At 31.9% G+C, this 21,177-nt stretch overlaps 1 protein-coding gene across 6 annotated transcripts in view; it reads right to left on the reverse strand.

Moving 5' to 3' along the window:
- Positions 1-21,177, reverse strand: part of ASCC3 (activating signal cointegrator 1 complex subunit 3) — a 307,070-nt gene that overhangs the window by 98,435 nt on the left and 187,458 nt on the right. For 5 of the 6 annotated variants that reach the window (XM_045544081.1, XM_045544080.1, XM_045544082.1 and 2 more), the window contains 7 exons: positions 19,697-19,865; positions 16,698-16,918; positions 9,665-9,750; positions 7,986-8,152; positions 7,006-7,151; positions 6,776-6,896; positions 4,371-4,513 (listed from right to left, as the gene is read on the reverse strand). In XM_045544081.1, coding sequence (XP_045400037.1) covers positions 4,371-4,513; positions 6,776-6,896; positions 7,006-7,151; positions 7,986-8,152; positions 9,665-9,750; positions 16,698-16,918; positions 19,697-19,865 — 1,053 coding nt within the window. Of the gene's footprint in view, positions 1-4,370; positions 4,514-6,775; positions 6,897-7,005; positions 7,152-7,985; positions 8,153-9,664; positions 9,751-16,697; positions 16,919-19,696; positions 19,866-21,177 lie in introns of those variants that run through there. The other variant, XM_045544085.1, reaches the window with a different exon arrangement.

The following is a 21,177-nucleotide window of genomic DNA, read 5'->3' on the forward strand; positions in this document are numbered from 1 at the left end:
ATTTTTGCTTCTCTTCCCTATAACTTTAGCTCTGCTAGTTGGGAGGCTTAATATCCAAGGGATTAATAAAATTACTTGGATGCTGAAATAGCCAAATGACCTTTGAGGATCCCATGCTACCAGGTGAAGAAAAAAAAATGTGGTCACAATGTAGTCTGGACAACTGATCCTGATGAAGAAACTGGGCTGTTGCACACAGTAAAGGGAGAGAAAAATTGGCATGGACCCCAGAGAAACTCTTACACCACTATATCCATTTGAAAAATTAATGATTTTTACAATCCCGTATCTTAAGCATATATAAAAGTCCAATTTTCTTTGGATTTCATTCCAATCTCTCAGGAATGTGGGTTTTGGTCACTCCACTGGATAACGAATCTTGATTAGCTTAGTGGCTGGTTGAAAAAAAGGTGTACAGGTGATGGATGGTAGAGAAAATAAATTATAAATATCTGTGTGGTTCCCTGATCAGTTGCAGAAATAAATACTGTGGCCTCTATCCTTGCTTCCTTGCTGTCTCATGTATGAACTAATATATTTTAACTAATTTTGTTTCTCTTTTCTCTCCTTATCCTCTACTGTTGAAAACAGCATGTGTTGGTTGTGGGTAACTTTATAATTTAGTCCACTGGCTATAGAATATTGAAATGGGCTTGCAAAAGAACCAGAGGGTGATTAGATTAAGCAAGAGCTCTAGGACTGAGTTTTAATGGAATAAATGGTGAAATTTTTAGTTGTCTCCGCTTGGGGAGGGATAGCTGGATTTTGGTTATATAAGGGAGAATTGCATTATTACACGAAAAAAAATGTTAAGTGTAGATATGGAGAAAATAGTGTATGAGTAAGTTTGAGCAGTGGAAGGACTGTAGTGGATCTTTGCTGTTTATTAACAGCCAGTATCTGAATATCACCTCCTACAACAGAAGCCAAAGAGGGGAAACTATTTGCCTTTTCCTGCTGTATGCCAGAGACTGAAACTCAGGCATTCAGATTTTTCTGTCTTGACTTGAAGCTTCAGAGAGAGATGCAAAGACGCAGCAATAATTTGAGGTTAATGGTGGAAGTGGTAGAATCCAAGTGACATGGCAGAATACACCCATGAACTTTTGAAACCACTACAATAAGGCTTCCTAATGACAAATATGGAAGAATATTACTTATGGGATTTTCCTGATGCAGTAAGATCTTACATCAGTGATACATGTGAAGGTGTCTGTCTGCTTCCTAATAAGTTTACTCTGAGACTATACTGGATTAAGAAGAAAGAAAGATAAGTTTTTTTGCCTTTGCTAAGAAATAAATTAGAACACATATATTCTTCTTAGTCACATTCTCTCTCTATCCTCTTCAGATTCCCCCTACTTTCGTCACTCTTCCTCCTCTCTCCCCAACCAAAATATCCAGGACAGGTCCTGACTAAGGTCATTCAACGGCAGAGTAATTTGGATGCAGGTCTAAACCAGACACCCTGCCCCACAGATGCCAGGATAATGGCTGCTATGCTTACCTGGCCTCCATCAAAAGCTCAAGTTGTCAACACTAGAGTCCTAACCAGTTACCCATGTCATCCCACAGAACACCATATTTAACTCTGTTTAAGGAGTAGCAACAGGAATAGCCACTAAGCTTCCATCCCAGAATATTACAGAATGTAACCCATAAAAAGATTAAAATGTTAAAAAGTTTTCCTACTTTAAGTTAATCATTTAGGAGCTCAACAACTGAAGTACCAATTTTATACTAGCCTTTGGTATAATCATGTTGAATTTACATAGTAATCACTTACAAACCCTCTGAAATTTTGATTTTAAAGGTGATTGTTTTTAGAAGCAGTAATAAAAAAAGGCCTAGGTTGCCTTATTCTTGAAATAGACTTGGTAAAACAAAAAATCTGGAAATGACATAATTATTTCTAGCTGTCCTACTTTATAATAAATATTTTATAATAAATTTTAATAAATACATTTATAAATTCATCAATATTAATAAATATAGCAACATGACTAATAAATTTAAAATGAATTTATAACAAATATTTCATATAAAGTAACATTTTCTAGCTATCCTATTTTAGCAGAGGAAATCTACAAAAACAGCAGACATCATGTGAATAAATTCTATGGTTTGCACTTAGCTTTGGTGATAAAAGTTTTATGTTGATTAAAAAAACACAAAAAGAGAAATAATGCTACACAATGGCTGAGTTATCCACAGTTCCTTAGGGCTCATACACTAAAATAAAAAAAAAAATAGTGGAGGCATAACTATAGCTTGGAAGAGAGCACATGAGGTTCACATTTGAAGTTAACGTGAGTCATATATGTACTAAATGCACAGTGTCCACATACTTTGAGTGAACATCCCAAAATGTGTTTAGAAGTTTTGTAGTTTGTACCCTGACTTCAAAGAAAGGCTCCATTTGGCACATGTTTCGGGATAAGACATAAGAGGAATAACATCAAGTTTAAATATATATTACACATAAACTGAGTCACCAATATTCCATATATCTGTTTTTCAGCATTTGCCTCCTAAGTTATGACAGTTTTAGACACAACAGGATGATCATTTATGCATACCAATTAAATAATACAGGACAAAAAAATCTTTTGACAAAATTAATTTGACCTTAAATTATCTTGACTAAATATTTGGTATAAACACACAAGTAACTTAAAGAAAGATGAAATTTTATAGATCAAATGATAGTTTTTACTCTACTGCAAGCAGTCATGTGATAGCCTTTATATTGAGGCAATTTTGGGGGTTTGTTAGTGAATAAGGTCATCTGTTGAACTAAGCAAGAACATTTTGAAATATCAGTTAACTATTACCTATAACGTAACATATACAGTGCTATCCAACAGGCCTACCAACCCTAAATGAATAGGGGAGAAATCTGCAAACTGTTAAGATTGCATATTAGTGGGTTTAAAACACTGTTTTTTACTGATGCGAACCAACACTGTTCTTCAGGCTGCCTGAGCTCACAAAGAGGGACATACATGGAGGAAGAAAGGTGGAAAGATGACAATGCAACTAACTCCTGTGTTACTGATATCAGCTGTTTCCATCATAACTCCATCTAAGAAAATCCTTTTAAAAGCTGGAAAAGTATGAGAAAGGAAAATTACTATATATCAAATCTATGGAGGGGAGGAGGAATATCATTTAGATACAGTAGAAAGAATCCCAAAGGACCATATTAACAGACTGTATTATATAAAATACAAAATCTTCTATTTATAAAAAAGATACCATGATAAAAAGACAAGCAATGAACTAGCAAAATTTTCTAATACATTAGATGAAAGATTAATATGTATATATGTATGGTAATCCATATATATGGAGAAAAAGTGATATCATATAAAGTTTTGGATACGTGTATTTTTTTTTTTTTTTTTAATTTGGTAAGGCTCTCACACAAATCTACAAGACAAAATGCTATCCTGGAATAGATAAAAGACCAAAGGAAATGAAGAGATAACAAAGAAAAAAGACAACCAGTGAACAAATATATTAAAAAAGAGTTCAACCTTACAAAAATCAAGGCATACATTAAAGCAATACGATAATATTTTATCTATAATATACTGTTACAACAAATGAGGATGTACGAAACTGTTATATACTGCTGATAATTCATACATCGATGGTGATGACATCAGTTAGCACAGTCCTTTTGGAAAGTAATTAGTAGTGCATATGAAAAGCTATAAAAATGTTCACATTATTTGACCCATAAATTTTATTTTTAGAACTCTATATGAGGAAACAATTCTAAATAAAGAAAAATCTAAAAAATAAAAGATGTATGATTATTTAAGTATAGAAGAAAATACCACAGAATAGCTGCTTAATGAAATATAATTGTATAAATATAAAAATTATAATTATTTAAAATTTTAATGGTGGTTATTAGTAAAAGGATCACATTTTTAATTTTTATATATTAGCGTTTTCTAAATTTAAAAAATTGTTATTATACATTTTTCAAAAAGTTAATTTTACAAAATTGATTTTAAGTTCCATGAGGGCAGGGATAAACACAAATATTATGAAATCTTAGTTGAACATTAAAATATATATAAGTGATAATATTAGAGGGAAAAATCATACATATGGGTATATAAAATAAATATTTAGTGCAAAAATAATGGAACAAAATATACCGGAATATTAACAGTGTTGTGTTAAGGTGGCAGTATTTATTACATATTTTTTCTTTCCTCTATTATTTTTTCCAAATTTCAACATTATTTTATACTTTCATTATAGAATAAAACTAAATATAACTAAATGTATAATTTTCATTACAATATAATCTGAAATGTATAAGAAGTAGAAGGCAAAATAATGTTGCTTACCTCTCTTTCATCCATATTCAGCCACTGCTTTGGATCTTCTTCAGTAGCCAGAAAGGCTATCAATTCCAAAGCAGTAAGACGAGTTTGACGTCTAGATGAGACAAATATCAAAACAGGTTTGGCAGGAGAATGGCTTCTAATTGCTGTTAAAAAGTTGTGGAAAATGAAATGGTAAGCCATTTAACAAAAGAACATGAATTTCAATAGCTATCAAAAGAATACATGAAAACTAATGATGTCAATGATTTAGGTGAATTTTTAATTTGGTCATAAAATTTAGCATTATTCCAGGTATTATATGGATCTGGCAGCATATTGGACAGGTGACAGGAAGAAGGTGGTGAGGCCTTACCTATGGAGTATATTGCCTCAGAAAGAAAGATGATTTAATTATGTCTGCTCCAAGTTCCATTCTAAACTGTCAAAAGGAGAAACTAAAAGGCTGAGACTCTCCATTAAGAGCTATTCACAGACATGGAATCTCATGTTGTTTTCTGTTCTATTTTCTATTGAGTTGTGTTTCTGAGATATTTCTGCTTGCCTAAGCAGTGATATTACAATTAACTAGTCCTGGGGTCTGGTGAGAGAGTCAAGTCCTACAAGGTGATGAAAAATGTCTAAGACAGACCACAAAAAATTCCTTTTATTTTTGTCCTTTTAACAGTAGATGGAAACATTAAGAGAGTTGTTGTCAATAAACAGGTTAAGAGATATATCAGATGAATGTTTTCCCTCCATTTCTCTAAAAACACGTTTGAGGTTTCAAGAGGGAAGATGAGAGAATGTAGAAGAGGGTTGAAAAGAATACCATGACTGAATGTATATCTGAGTAATGGCACATGGTAGTGAACATAAAGATAAGATGAGTAGTTTGAAACCTGAGTAACAAGGCTAGGGAATTTTGTAAATCAAATCTTTAAAAAAAATTATTTAAAGAGCCATATAAATCAGTTGGCCTAACTGGGAATGAGCTTTCTTTGCCATACATAGGAGCCAAAACTCTGATAAGATGCCACATGCAGAATATATATTTATGTCGATATGGCTCTCTTAAAAGTCAGAGATATTTAAAAAATTTATATAAAAAAGTTCAACCTCTTTGTAATTTGTTTGAAATGTGAGCTGGAGAATTTCTTTTTATGGGCTAGGAAACAAGGTTTATAATGGAAATGTTGGCATGACCTTGACTTTATTTATACCCTAACTGTGAGAAATAAAGCTATCACAAAATCATATTTCTAAAGTCAAAGAAATATGGTAATCACTACAGGTATAATAAATAGTTTAGAAGGATAGCTGTTGTGCTGATACCATATCTAAAGAAGTGTAAGAATTTCAGTTGTTTACTATTGATTTACATAACACAAAATGCTTCATTTCCATCAATGGTAGGCAATCAGTCATTCCTTAGATATAAGCAATTTCAACAATGCATATTATGAAAAATAAACTCATTTATCTTATTTTACTCCTTTACCATTTATCAGAATATTATAATGTAAATGATAAAGCTTTGATAAATCATATTAGAGATACAATGTTTAAAATACACATATTAGTACAATATTGGTATCATTTGTACACATAAATATGAATGGATCTCTCTTTTTTTAAACCTGAACATTTAATGGATTTTTGCTGCTGCAAGAACAGGTGTGGCTGAACAGCTCATGGCAGATTTATTGTTCATTAGTGATTTTGTACAATGCTTCTGTGGAGGTGTAAATAATCTGAACTGCCAAGATTGGTCTCTAGTTCACAATCAATACTTTGCTTCTGTCATAAGGGTAATTACAGCAGCTAAAAAGTCACCTCACAACTGTCACCTCACAATCAGCAGCAGTTCACATTTGAGAATTTATTTTAGAGGTTATTTTTAATTGATATAATAAATATTCCTTATGCAGCCTAAATAAAACATGTTTCAATAAAATAGGAGTGTTATTCTTAAATCTTTCCTGTTTGCCTAATTTGTTAGAAAAGGGAAACGGGAAAACAAAACACACAAAAAGAAGCATGCCCCAAAGTACTGAAATTTCTAAGTTTTATGGTTTTTCATAAAAATTAAGATTATATGATGTTTTTGAATTGTAGCTCCTATTTATCATTTGTTGACGCTACTAACTACCATAAGACAACTCTTTAATTGATTAAGAATAATTTGGTTACTTTTAAAAATTACATACTTTTATTCTACTACAAAAACCTTATCATTTATGAAATCCAATTTTCAACAGGTAATTTAACATATATTTATATTCCCTAACAGTTGAGATAAATAGCTTTAGATATTTGTAGAAGTTGGACCATTATCACCCTTTCAAAGAAACCCAAACCATTTCAAATGCATTTGATAGCTACCATAAAGAATGGTTATTATTTCATTCCAAGAATCTGAAGCTTACCCTGAAATGCAGGCTTGTTCATACTAGCCATACGAGGACAGTAATGTTGACCTGGGAAGCCTTGAATATGAACTTCCAGAGGAACTGGGCGCACTGATGGTCGGAAGTTGAACAAGCCCATCTAGAGTAAATATGAGAGAGAAACCATTTTGAATTTTTATATGATACCTCCTTAGTATGGCTATCTAAGCCACACTACGAAACACTTACTTTATCAATCTTTCACATACCTGTTTAATGTTGAGCCAGTCAGCAAGGTCTCTGGCATTCGCTAATGCAGTAGACAGTCCAACTATTCTAACAGGCTTTTCTGTGTGTGATGAGATAAAATTTGTTCGAGATACAATGACCTCTAGAACAGGGCCTCTTTCTTCCCCTAGGAAATAGAAATAATAGATGTTAAAAAGTCTGCTTGTTAGTAGTTGCTGGCTGTTGCAACTAGGAAAGCAAAGTTTGTAGGTTTCTCAAAAAACTAAAAATAGAACTACCATATGATCCAGAAATCCCACTGCTGGGTATATATTCAAAGCAATTGAAATCAATATGCTGAAGAGATATCTGTACTCTTATGTTCACTGTAGCATTATTTACAATAATCAAGATAAGGAATCAACCTAAGTGTCCACCAACAGATCCACAGATATAGAAATTGTGGTATATATACACAATGGAATACGATTTAGCCTTAAAAAAGAAGGAAAATCCTGTCATTTGTGACAACATGGATGAACCCAGAGGACATTATTCTAAAAGAAATAAGCCAGGTACAGAAAGATCAATGCTGCATGATCTTATTTACATGTGGAATCAAAAAAAGTTGAATTTATGGAAGTAAAGAGTAGAAAGGTGGTTACCTGAGGCTGAGGGAGTGGAGTGGGGAGGAAATGGAGAGATGTTGGTCAAAGGGCATTAAGTTTCAGTTAGATAGGAGGAATAAGTTTGTGAGAGCAGGCAAAGTGACTACAGTTAATAATGTACATTTCAAAATTGCTAAGAATAAATTTCTAGTGTCTTACCACAAAAATTTTTAAGTGAAGTGGGATATATTAATTAGCTTGATGTATTCATTCTACATTATATTCATATATCAAAATATCACATTGTACCCCATAAATATATATAAATGTTATCTTCAATTAAAATAATACTAATAATTAATTTTTTAAAAAGTCAAAGTTTGTAAACTGGCTTTAAATACAGTGGTACCCACCAAGCAGATGAATCTCATCTATGATGAGAATAGTGACTTGCTGAACATAGCTCCTATTTTGCCAGCTTCTGCTGACTCCATCCCACTTCTCTGGTGTAGTGACAATTAGGTCAGCCTTGGCAATGGACTTCATATCAGGAGTCACATCCCCTGTTAGTTCAATAACTCTGGAGGGAAATAAAATGATCCCTTAAACTTTTCAAGTAACAAATGACCTTGGAAAGGCAAAAATATATCACTTTTAAAATAAGACTTTCTAAAGCTTAAAACTCTTTAAAACCCTTTGATCTTTGAAACTTTCTGAGCCCAAAATATATGCTTCTTAAGAATTCTAAGATGATTTGTTGCCATAATATGAAAGACATACATATTAAAATCACTGACTTATCTAACTTTTAAACAGATACGCAAGAGTGTCAAACTTTGCTTTAATTAGTTTACAGATTCTCTGCCCCATGTGATTTTATAAAGTTGAATTCATATCTCTTTGTCCATACGTTGAAATAAAAATTATTTTAATGAGGGAAAGTGTTAATTTATCAAGACAAAAGAAGGAATTCATTGAGAATATATATTAATAAGATTATGTAAACTTCATTAAGATTATGTGAATTAAGATTATATGTAAACATTTCTTTTCTTAGATTGGGATTTTCTATAGATTTTAAAGGAAAATTCAAACATATTAGGACATAAACAAGATAAGCCAGGGCAAATATGTGTCTCATAGTGAGAAAGAGAAAAACCTACATAAGTCTAGAAGAGGTAGATAATACATAGGAAAATCTGTAGGCTAACTCCAAATTTTAGGTAATTACTAAATAATTTTTGTATTTGTGTTAAGATTGGGAAAACAAGAAAAAGGGCAAGATTGGTTCCTCTAAGCATGATGTTCCCCCAAAATTTATTCCTCTTGATTTAAGATTTTTACCTTTTATATATTTTGAATATGTAATATATTCACATTGTTCAAAGAATATGTAGTGGATGGTCTCTACATCATCCCTATCCTATAGTCACCTAGTTCTAATTCTGAAACAACCACATAGTCACATTCTTTATGATCTTTTAAAAACAAAAGAGAGGATATTTTACTGAATTTTTTTTACATTACCTCTGGAGATCATTCCTTTAGTATATAGAGTGATACTTTTTTTAAATAGAGTGATATCATATTTTGCATTGTGTGACTGTACCATAATTTACTTAGTGATACTCTATTGGACATTCAGATTATCTGTAATCTTTTGTCATTAAAAACAATACTCCGATGAATAACTTCATACTATATTAAAATATTAATTAAGAAAACACAAATTCTTCAAAGAATTTTTATTTTTTTTACATAATCTACATGCAAAATGTCTTCTAAGTGGTTTCTGGAAGTTACTTTGAATAATATGAAAAAAAGAGATATTTTTATTTTGTTTTACAATAAAAATATTTTGAAAAAGTTATCTTGCCAAGTAAAAGTACTCACATTAAGTAGTTTAAGGGATTTCATTTTTCAGTCTTAAAACAATGGGAATATTAATACCATTTTAATAGCAGTTATGTATCTTTAAATAAATGACTATAAAATCATCATAAAACCATTTAACAATTTTATGCAACTCTTTTATTTTTTGATCCTTTTAGACTGTTCAAAGCATATCTTTTAAGTAACTATAAGAACTTACTTTTTACCAAGTTTTTCTTCTATTCTAACTTTCCAATCATCCATTCTTTCACGTACTAGGGCTTTTAAGGGTGCAATATATACTGCCTAAGAAGGGGGGAATAGGCAAAAACATTCTCATTAAAATAGTGACAGAATTTTCAAATAAAATTAAACTCCAAAATATCTGTCAGAATATGATAGTGTGGTTTTAAAATGCATCTTTTAAAAATACCGAATACTTGAATTTGTTAATTAATGGGAAAAAGTCATTAACTTAAATTACATTTATCCAAAATAAGACAGAAATATATCATAAACAGTCTATCATAAAAAATATTAACATAGATCAATTTAAAATATTTTTTAAAAAGCATCAGAGGTATTTGTTTGGGCATTTATTATGAAATTATATTGTAATATAATGTGAACAAATAAAAAAAATTATGAGTTAATACATTATGTAGAGAAAATCAAGGTTTGGATGAAAATGTTTTTCCTAATACTATGATTAAGATTTATGAGCTGTGTGTAACTCTTTCATGAAAAAAGTTATTAATTTTAAAGTTTTAAAGAGAAATAAACTAGTCATTTAAATTTTAATGCAGATTTTATGGAAGATGACAGTTATACATTTTAGGTGTTAAAAATAAAAACTGTTCTTTAATAATTTAAACCTATATAAAGATTATTTATTAAAAAAATTCTTCCCTTTATAAAGTGTTTCAAATTTAGAGTACAGATATATTGTTAAATTAGCGTGTCTCTTTATGGACCACATATTAGAGGGACTGAAAAGTAGAAAAACTTAAAGTTAAGCAGGGAAGAAAAGCCACTATTGGAATTCACTAAAAAAGAATGTTCAAACATTTTTTAAATCATAAATGATGAGGAAAACAGTCCATAATTGCAATTACAGCATCTCTAAAATATCTACATTTTAAATATGAAGTACTTAAAACAATTTAAAAACAAGAAACTCCTAAAGACTACATAAAAAATTGTTAGAATTAATAAACAAATTTGATAATGTTGCAGGATGCAAAATCAATACATGAAAACTTGTAGCATTTCTATATACTAACAACAGATTATCTATGACCAAAAAGTGAAGAAAACAGTCCGATTTACAATAGCATCAAGAAGAATAACATATTTAGGAATAAATTTATGAGTTTTGTGCAACTCTTTCATGAAAAAAGTTATTAGTTTTGAAGTTTTTGTAATTTTGAAGAGAAATACGCTAGTTTAAATTTTAATGCTGACTTTATAGAAGATAACAGTTATATATTTTAGGTGTTAAAAAAAAAAAAAACTACAGTAAATTTAACCAAGGAGGTGAAAAATCTGTACACTGAAAAGCATAAAACATTGATGAGAGAAACTGAAGATGACACAAATAAATGGAAAGATATCTCACGTTCATGAATTGGAATAATTAATATTGTTGAAATGTCCATACTAACCAAAGCAATCTACAGTTTCGATGTAACCCCTTTCAAAATCCCAGTGGAATTTTTTACAAAAATAGAAAAAACAATCCTAATATTCATGTGGAACCACAAAGACCCTGAATAGCCAAAGCAATCTTGAGAAAGAAGACCAAAGTTAGAGGTATCACATTTCCTGATGTTAAATTATATTTCAGAGCTAGCTATAATAATCAAGACACTATGGCAGTATAGTACCGGCATATAAAGAGGTATATAGACCACTGGAACAGAACAGAGAACCCAGAAATCAACCCCTCATATAAGGTCAACCAATCTTTGACAAGGACACCAAGGATACACACAATGAGGAAAAGATAAGCTCTTCAATAAATGATTTTGGGCAAAATAATGAAATTGGACCCTTGCCTTACATCATATACAAAAATTAGCTTGAAATGGATTAATGACTTAAATGTAAGATCTAAAACCATAAAATTTTTAGAAGCAAAATTAAACAAGTGGAGGGTAAACAAACTAAAAAGCTTAACTCACAGCAAAGAAAATAGAGTGAAGAAACAACCTATATAATGTGAGAAATTATTTGTAAAACATATATGGTAACCACCCCCCCATCAGCGGTTTTGCTTTCTGAGGTTTCATTTACCCCCCATAATCAAATGCAGTCCAAAAATATTAAATAGCTATTTCCAGAAATAAACAATTCATAAGTTGCAAATTGTGTGCCCTTTAGAGTAGCATGACAAAATCTTGCACTGTCCCACTCCGTCCCACCCAGAACATGAATCATCCCTTAGTCCAGAGTATCCACACTGTAGACGCTCTCTGTCCCTTAGTCACTCAGTAGCTCTTGTCAATCTGTCACAGTATCACAGTGCTTGCCTTCAAGTAATGCTTATTTTAAATAACAATAGCCTCAAAGAGCAAAGAAGTACTGATGCTAACAATTCTGATTTGCTGCAAAGTGTTTCCTTTAAGTGAAAAGGTGACCCTTCTTGACTTAAGGAGAGAAAAAAAATTGTATGCTGAGGTTGCTAAGATCTACTGTAAGAATGAATCTCCTACTCATGAAATTGTGAAGGAAAAAAAAATAATAAGTCTGTGTTAGTTTTGCTGTCACACCTCAAAATGCAAAAGTTATGGCCACAGTGCATGATAAGTGCCCAGTTAAGATGGAAAAGGCATTAAATTTGTGGGTGGAAGACATGAACCGAAATGTGCTGTTTTTTTTCAACTTTATTAAAGTACGCATTAATGTACTATTTTTTTTTTTTTACTTTTTAATTTTATTTTTGATTGACATAATAATTATACATATTTATGGAGTACATAGTGATGTTTTGATACATGTATAGTGTTCAGATCAGGGTAATTAACATATTCATCATCTCAAATATTTATCATTTCTTTGTGTTGGGAACATTCAGTATCCTCCTAGCTGTTTGAAACTATATATTATATTATTGTTAACTATAGTCATCCAACAGTGGTATAGAATACTAGAACTTATTCTTCCTATCTAGCTGTAATTTTGTATCCTTTAACAAATCTTTACCAATCCCTCATTCCCCCTATACCAATTGGGTTGGATAATATCTATTTTCAACAACCACTGGAGTCTTGGAATGTTTCCCCCCTTGGAATACATTGTATATGATAAGGGGTTAAAATTCAAAATATATAAGGAACATATACAATTCAACAGCAAAAAATCCTAAATAATTCAATTAAAAATGGGCAAAAGATCTGAATAGACATTTTTTCCAGAGACAACATACAAATGGGCAGCAGATATATGAAAAGGTGCTCAACATGATTAATCATTAGGAAAATGCAAATTAAAATAAAAGTGAGATATCACCTTATACCTGCTAGGATGGCTATTATGAAAAAGACAAAAGATAGCTGCTGAGTGTGGTGGCACATAACTTGTAGTCTCCCTTCGGGAGCATGTGGGGAAAAGGGGAACTATTGTATACTGTTTAGTGGGAATGTAAATGGAATGTTATGGAAACAGTATGGAGGTTCTTAAAAATTTAAACATGGGACTATCCAGCAATCCCACTTCAGGGTATATAACCAAAGGAAATGAGATCGGTATCTCGAAGAGATATCTGCACTCCCATATTTTTTTTCATTGCAGCATTATTCAGAATAGCTAAGATATGGAAACAAGCTAAGAGTCTCAGGATGGATGAATGGATAAAGAAATTGTGTGTGTGTGTGTGTGTGTGTGTGTGTGTGTGTGAGAGAGAGATATATATACATACACACAATGGAATATTATTCGGCTCTAAAAAAAATAAAATTCTACCATTTGCAACAATATAGAACCTGGAGGATGCTATGAAAAGTTAAATAAGCCAGACACAGAAAGAAAAATACTGCATGATTTTACTTATATGTGGAATCTAAAAAAGTCAAATTTGTAGAAGCAAAGAGTAGAATAGTGGTTATGAGGGGTGGAGATGGGGGAATGGGGAGATACTGGCCAAAGGGTATGAAGTTTCATTTACGTAGAATGAATATATCTAATTTACAGCATGGTGATGATAGTTAATACTGCCGCAGTATACACTTGACATTTGCTAAGAGAATAGATCTTAAATGTTTCCCCACATGAAACAGGTAACAATGTGAAGTGATGGATAGGTTAATTAGCTTGACTGTAGTAATCACTTGAAAATATATATATATATATATATATATATATCAAAACATCACATTGTATACCTTAAATATATTCAATATTTATATAAAAATAAAGCAATATTGGCAAAAATTTAAAAAACAAAAATAGGCTTTAAGAAAGCTTTAAATCAATACTTGCAATATTACTTAATATTAATTAACAATACCATGGCCACTTGGAAAAAAGTGGAATAAAAGCTACCTCCCTATTTCCTCTGTATAAGCAAAGTGTGTTTGTTAAAGTAATAGCATTTCCTTCATATCCAAAAGATTTGATTATGAATTATTATATATTTTATAACTTTGTCTATGAATTAGGTATCTCGTAATGAAATTACCTATGAATGTAGATATCTTACAATGAGGAAAGGACATGTGAGCATCACTACATACATTAGAAATTCAACTAGAGGAATATTAAGTTTAAGGTTAATTTTCTTGCAGTAAATTATTCTAAAAGTGAAGGTCTATGGCAACCCTACATGCAGCAAGTCTATCAATGTGATTTTTCCAAAAGCATGTATTCACTTCCTGTCTCTGTGTTACATTTTGGTAATTCTTGCAATATTGCAAACATTTTCTTCATTATTATATCTATTATGGTGATCTGTGATCAGTGATCTGTGCTGTTACTATTCTAATTGTTTTGGGGTACCATGAACCACACCCATGTAAGATAGTGAACTTAACTGATAAATGTATGTGTTCTAACTGTTCTACTGACCAATTGTTCCCCCATCTCACCATCTCACTCCCTCTCCTTGGGCCTCCCTATTCCCTGAGACACAAAAATATTGAAATTATGCCAATTAATAACTTTAATGGCCTCTAAGTGTTCAAGTAAGAGAGAGTCATGTGCCTCTCACTTTAAGTCAAACGCTAGAAATGATTAAGCCTAGTGAGAAGGGCCTGTTAAAAGCTGAGACAGGCCAAACATAGTCCTCTTACATCAACAGTTAGCCAAGTTGTGAATGCAAAAGAAAAATTCTTAAAGGAAATTAAAACAGTATACCAGTAAACACATGAATAATAGGAAAGCAAGACAGCCTTATTGCTGATATGGAGAAAGTCTGAGTGATCGGAATAGAAGATCAAACCAGCCACAACATTCCCTTTAGCCAGAGCAAGGCCCTAACTCTCTTCAACTCTGTGAAGACTCAGAGAGGTGAGAAAGCTGCTGAAGAAAAACTTGAAGCTAAAGGTTAGCTCAGGAGGTTTAGGAAAAGAAGCCATCTCCATATTATAAAAGTACAAGGTGAAGCAGCACTGATGGAAAAGCTGCAGCAAGTTACCCAGAATTTCCAGCTAAGATAATTGATGAAGGTAGCTACACTAAACAACAGATTTTCAATGTATATGAAACAGCCTTAAATTGGAAGAAGATGCCAGCTAGGACTTTCAAAGCCAGAGAGATGTCAGTGCCTGGCTTCAAAACTTCAAAGACTATACTGACTCTCTTATTTGAGGCTAATGCAGCTGCTGACTTATCTTGAAGCCAATGTTCATTTACCATTCTGAAAATGATAGGCCCTTAAGAATTGTTAGATCCGCTCTACCTGTGCTCCATGAATGGAACAACAAAGCCTGGATGACAGCATATCTGCTTATAGCATAGTTTATGACATATTTTAAGCCCACTGTTGAGACCTATTTCTCAGAAAAAAAGATTGTTTTTTTTACTGCTCATTGACAATGTATCTAGTTGCCCAAGAGCTCTGATGGAGATGTCAAAGAGATTAATGTTGTTTTCAGTCTGATAAAACAACATCCATTTTGCAGCCCATGGACTGAAGAGTAATTTCAACTTTCATGTCTTATTATTTAAGAAATACATTTCATAAGGCTACAGCTGTCATAGACCATGAATCCTCTGATGGATTTGGGCAAAGTCAATTGAAAACCTTCTGTAAAGGAATCACCATTCTAGATGCCATTAAGAACATTTGTGATTCATGGGAAGAAGTCAAAATATTAACATTAACAGGACTTTGAAAGAAGTTGATTCCAACCTTCATGGATAATTTTGAGGGGTTCATGACTTCGGTATAGGAAGTAACTGCAGAAGTGGTAGAAATAGGAAAAGCAGCAGAATTAGAAGTAAAGCCTGAAAATGAGACTGAATTGTTACAATCTCAAGATAAAATCTTAATGGATGAGGAACTGCTTCTTATGAATGAGCAAAGAAAGTGGTTTCTTGAGAAAGAATCTACTCACGGGGAAGAAGCTATGAACATTGTTGAAACGACAACAAACGATTTAGAGTATTACATAAACTTAATTGATAGAGCTGTAGCAGGTTTTGAGAGGACCAACTCCAATTTTGAAAGAAGTTCTACTGTGGGTATTAATAAAATGTTATCAAATAGCACTGCACGCTACAGAGAAATCTTTATGAAAGGAAGAGTCAATCAGCATGGCAAACTTCATTATTGTCATATTTTAAGAAATTTCACAGCCTTCCCAATCCTCAGCAATGACCCCTGGTAAGTCAGCAGCCATCAACATTGAGTCAAGACCCTCTACCAGCAAAAAAATTACTATTTGCTGAAAACTCAGATGATTGTTAGTATTTTTCAGCAATGAAGTATTTTTTTAATTAAGGTATGTACATTGCTTTTTTTAGATATGATGCTATTGCACACTTAATAGACTACAGTATAGTGTAAACGTAACTTTTATATGCAATGGGAAACCAAAAAATTTGTATGACTGGCTTTATTGCAACATTTGCTATATTGTGGTGTCAGAACAGACCCCACAATATCTCCAAAGTATGTTTTCCCCTGGAAAATTCACTGAGAGAGTGACAAATCTACTCACCAGGATCTGCCAGTATATTTAGAACTAGCTATTTTAGAGACTATGAACTGCCTTTTTCTAATTAAATGTAACTATATGATTCTTTTACCAGACCTTTGAAGTAGGGTACTTGTTGAAGACTCTGAAAATGGCTAATTCAGCTGCAACAGTCTTTCCCGATCCAGTGGGTGCTCCAAGTAGGACATTACAGTCTGTGTGATACAGTGTATGAAATATCTGTGTTTGCACAGGGTTAAAGTGGCTGAAGTTGTACAAGGCTTCATATGCTTTACATCCCAAAGCTGTGATTGGTAAAGGCTGAAGATCCAGTAATTCTGAAAAGATCCAACAGGTACTGCTATACAATAACTGAAAAATATGCACAATACTAAATACTATATTTTAAAGAATAAAAAACAACCCTTAATTCTTTAGAGGGGAAAAAAGCTTAACATAAATTCTTGTATGCCAGTTACAGATCTTTTTTTTTTCCCCCCAGTCACCACATTTATCATATTGACATTCTGGATATTCTTCTGGGGGAGTTCTCTATAACTGCTATAATGCTGTATCTTTCTCTTCCAATCAGGAAAGTAACTTGAATAACAAGTGTATGAAAGCACGCATGTTATAGAACAAAACTAAATCTACCCCAATTTGTAGAAAAATGAAAACCATTTGCAAATTTCAGTTCTGGAATGGTTAATAACAACAAATTAGTTTTGCTCTAGACATTCATGAAACCAGAGTAGTTCAGTGAGCTGTTGTTGTAGCCAATGGTAACTGAAATGAACTTAGGATAATGCTAGGAAAAAACTCGCGCGGGAGCTTTAAAACAGAGCATGACTGAGTAACCAAAAACAGACCTTAGAAAACCTAGAAAGAAAGTAGATTTAGTTGTTTGTCATCATGTGGACTGAGGCCCAGTGGATTGGAAAATTTAAATGATTTAGAGAGACAGTTATATACATCCTTGAGTATCTGACAGACCTTGTATTTTCCTATAATACAGAAAGATATCAGTTGGAAAACCAGAAGGCAGCTTTACTGTCAAAGTTGTTTCATGGAAGATGATTTTACTCATTTGAAATTTGAGAAGTAAAAAATATCAGTAAGGGGACATAGTGGTCTCTACCCTCAGTTAGATCTTTATAGTATAATTTCAAAATGGAAGGCATAACACATTTTCTTTTTAAAAAATTTACTTAAAAGTCAAAATGCTATTTTTTTTATTATCCTCGCCCTACTGCTTTACTCTGTGACACAGGTAACTGAGAGCTAACTGCATGCATGACATACCAGATTATAATCTCCTAAATTTTCTATAGCACTGAAAATCAAGAAGGAAGGAGGAGAGACATTGCAACTTAAGGCTTGCAGTGCTAGTCATAAAGCTTAAACATATTCTTAATGAGATTTTAAAAAACATCATTGTGCATATTTATTGATAATATTAAATTAAGATGCTTTACTTTAGAGAAAGATGAAGATTTTTCTTGGCTGATTTGGGCTCAACAATATGCCTATATATACTTTGAGCCAAACAGACCCTGGAATCATTGAGGTTACTTTGTGCATTTCTAATATCAATTGGGATGTCATGGTAGTGCATTTATTGCTTTTTAAAATGTAGACAGAAATCAGCTAATTATATAAATAGGGTGATATGTGCTTGGTCACTTGGCAGAGAAATGATTAAATGAACATTAAAATATTATGCTAACGCATGTTAAAATCAAGGGCTGTAGTCAAAGAAACCTAATAGTGATGTTTGAAACACGTATTTTAAATTAAAGCCCCAAACATTTTTACATATTTGTTATGAGATTCTAAATATCATATACAGGGCCATTTGATGAAAGAAGACAAGAAAGATCCTCTTCAATGAGTAAATCACTAGATACTACAATCTCATTATTTTTCTATGTTGACAAGCCTTTTAGTTCTGCTCTGCCAATATATCAAAGTGAAATTAAACTGCAGTATAAAGTATCTCTCTTTAAGATAAGCTAATAATGAACAAGGTACATATTTGACAAAAATGGCAAAGTTTAAAGTCACGTTAAAGCCTACTTTCACTTTCCAAAGGACTGCCAAACAAAAATTTTCATTAAAAATAGTCAAAACTACATTTTTATTCTGAAAAAGACAAAGAGTTTGTCTTTGGAGAAATGATATGGGAAAAAATTAACTTTTATTTTTCTATAAAGTAAATTAAGGGCCTCTTGAAATCAATACTCATCAATTATTAAATCTCGAGAAGAAATAAACTTAACATACTGATAAATTAATAGATTAGCTTCAGGATATTTTCAAAATATAATATTTCATCACTAAACATTTATTCATGAAATTTTGCTTTATAAGTCAAAATAAAAAGATATTAACTCATGTTATAAAAATTAAATGGATTTTTGCAAGGTATGACAATGAAAAACATTGTTATATGATGCTGCAGATTACCACATACCTCTTTATATTGTTAGTGTGGAGGAATAAAACTAATGTAAAAGGTACATGTTATTTGCAGAACACAAATTCACAGTATATGGAAATCTATTTTGTAGTGATATCATAACATGACATCACTAATATTAGCAATTATTTTGGTGTAGAAGCACAACAGATGGGGGGGACAAAAACCCCCAAACTCACAAGTATGTTAATTAATATACTAGAAATAAGTTTAAGTAAATGGAAATAAATGCAAAGAAAAAAGGATATCTTAAAAGTTTCACAGACAGTTCAGAGTAAATGATAAATGACGCTATGAAAAAGGGAGATATGGAGAAATTATGATTGCACATAAAAATGGAGATGAAGGCATACTGATACAGAAAAAGTGAGTTTTATGCTTATTAGAACCACTGAAATTGGACTAGGCTTAGTTTCATGCTTTTAGAACTCAAACAAGTAAAAATTAAGGCCTACCATTACTCTACAAAATGTATACACACATAGATTTGATTTTGAAAATTCTCTTTTCAAAATATTGACAAATAAGTTGGATTTTGATTCAGACTGTAACAACTTTCAAGCACAGACACTTTTCAACATTCATTAAAACAACAATTTTGGGAAATCATTGATTAAATTAGCATTCAACATGTTACCTGTGTGGGGAGGATGTCTCTCTGGTAGAATCAGATGTTGAAAGTTGATAATACATACAGCCTCAGCTCCTAACCACCTATCAGACACTGCTCGGATGTAGTACTGGGAGGGCAAAGGCTCAAAAATAGGGATTGTAAATACCAGTAGTTGAGCTTCTTTACTAATGACCTAAAGTGAAATAAAGTCTAAAATAAATATGGATATCCTAATAGCATAAAGGTTTTTTTAGTCTATTGTTAAGACAATGGTATCTACACAAAATTTACTAAAAATAAAGAAATTATTTTAGATTTTTAAATAGCTGAGATATTGAGGTACTTCAGAAACTTGTGGGTGGTTCCCTTCTAAGGATACCTGATATAATAGAAGGTAAAATTTTATACTCAAATTATATTATTTACATATGCATATCATCATGTATTAACAGGTTACCAATTTAACTCATTATCAGAATTTCCCAAACATCATTCATTCAATTATTTAACTTCATGTTTTTTACCATATCCAATTACCATATTATTTACTCCTTATTATTCTTTAAGTTCTAGCAGTACCTTAAGCAGAATATCAGAATCACTTAGCATAAATAGAAGGTAACCATGAAGACAAATGCAATGAATACAAAACATTGCTGTAAACTTTTACTACTGCCCACCCAAGACTCTCGGCCTGAAGCTTGCTTTCTCTTTGATAAAAAAGAGAAGTTACAAATGAGGAATCAGCAAAAGAAACAGCATCAATTTGAGTCTTTTTCTTGTGATTTGTACAGAATTTTAGAAGGAATGCTCTTTTCACTATGTGAGTCAATATTCTTTTTACAGTATTGTTACATGTGTGCATGTAACACCTAAAATTATTAATTATTGTACCTATTTACATAGTCCATACCTCTGGAACCCATGCCTTAAACTATGGTGAAGATTATATCTATATAATATATCTGTATATTATAGACTGCATATCTAAACAGTCATGTGTAGCTGGAAATATTCTGGAAAACATGTTATTAAGGTGCTTTCGTGCTGTGAACATCATAGTGCGTACTTACAGAAATCTACCTAAATGGCACAGTCTCTTACATACCTAGGCTATATCATATGACCCATTGCTCCTAAACTACAAACCCATGTAGCATGTTACTATACTGAATACCTTAGACAATTGTAATACAATGGTAAGTATTTGCCTATCTAAACGGTACAATAAAAACACAGTATTATAATCTTATGGGACCAATGTTGTTATATGTGGGTTGTTGACCAAAACGCCACTACGCAGTGCATGACTGGTAACTGAATTTCTTAAACTAAAATCAATACTGTAACATTTAATCACCGTGTTTTTAAAAACCAAACAGAAACATAAAACACAACAAATAAAATTTTAATAGTCCTATAAAATTATAGACACATAAGGTAAAAACAGACATTGTTAGTATATATATTTTTTTATGATGGCAAAATAATGTTAGGATATATTT

The sequence above is a fragment of the Lemur catta genome, chromosome 2, assembly GCF_020740605.2.
Source record: "Lemur catta isolate mLemCat1 chromosome 2, mLemCat1.pri, whole genome shotgun sequence".
Classification (NCBI taxonomy): Eukaryota; Metazoa; Chordata; class Mammalia; order Primates; family Lemuridae; genus Lemur; species Lemur catta.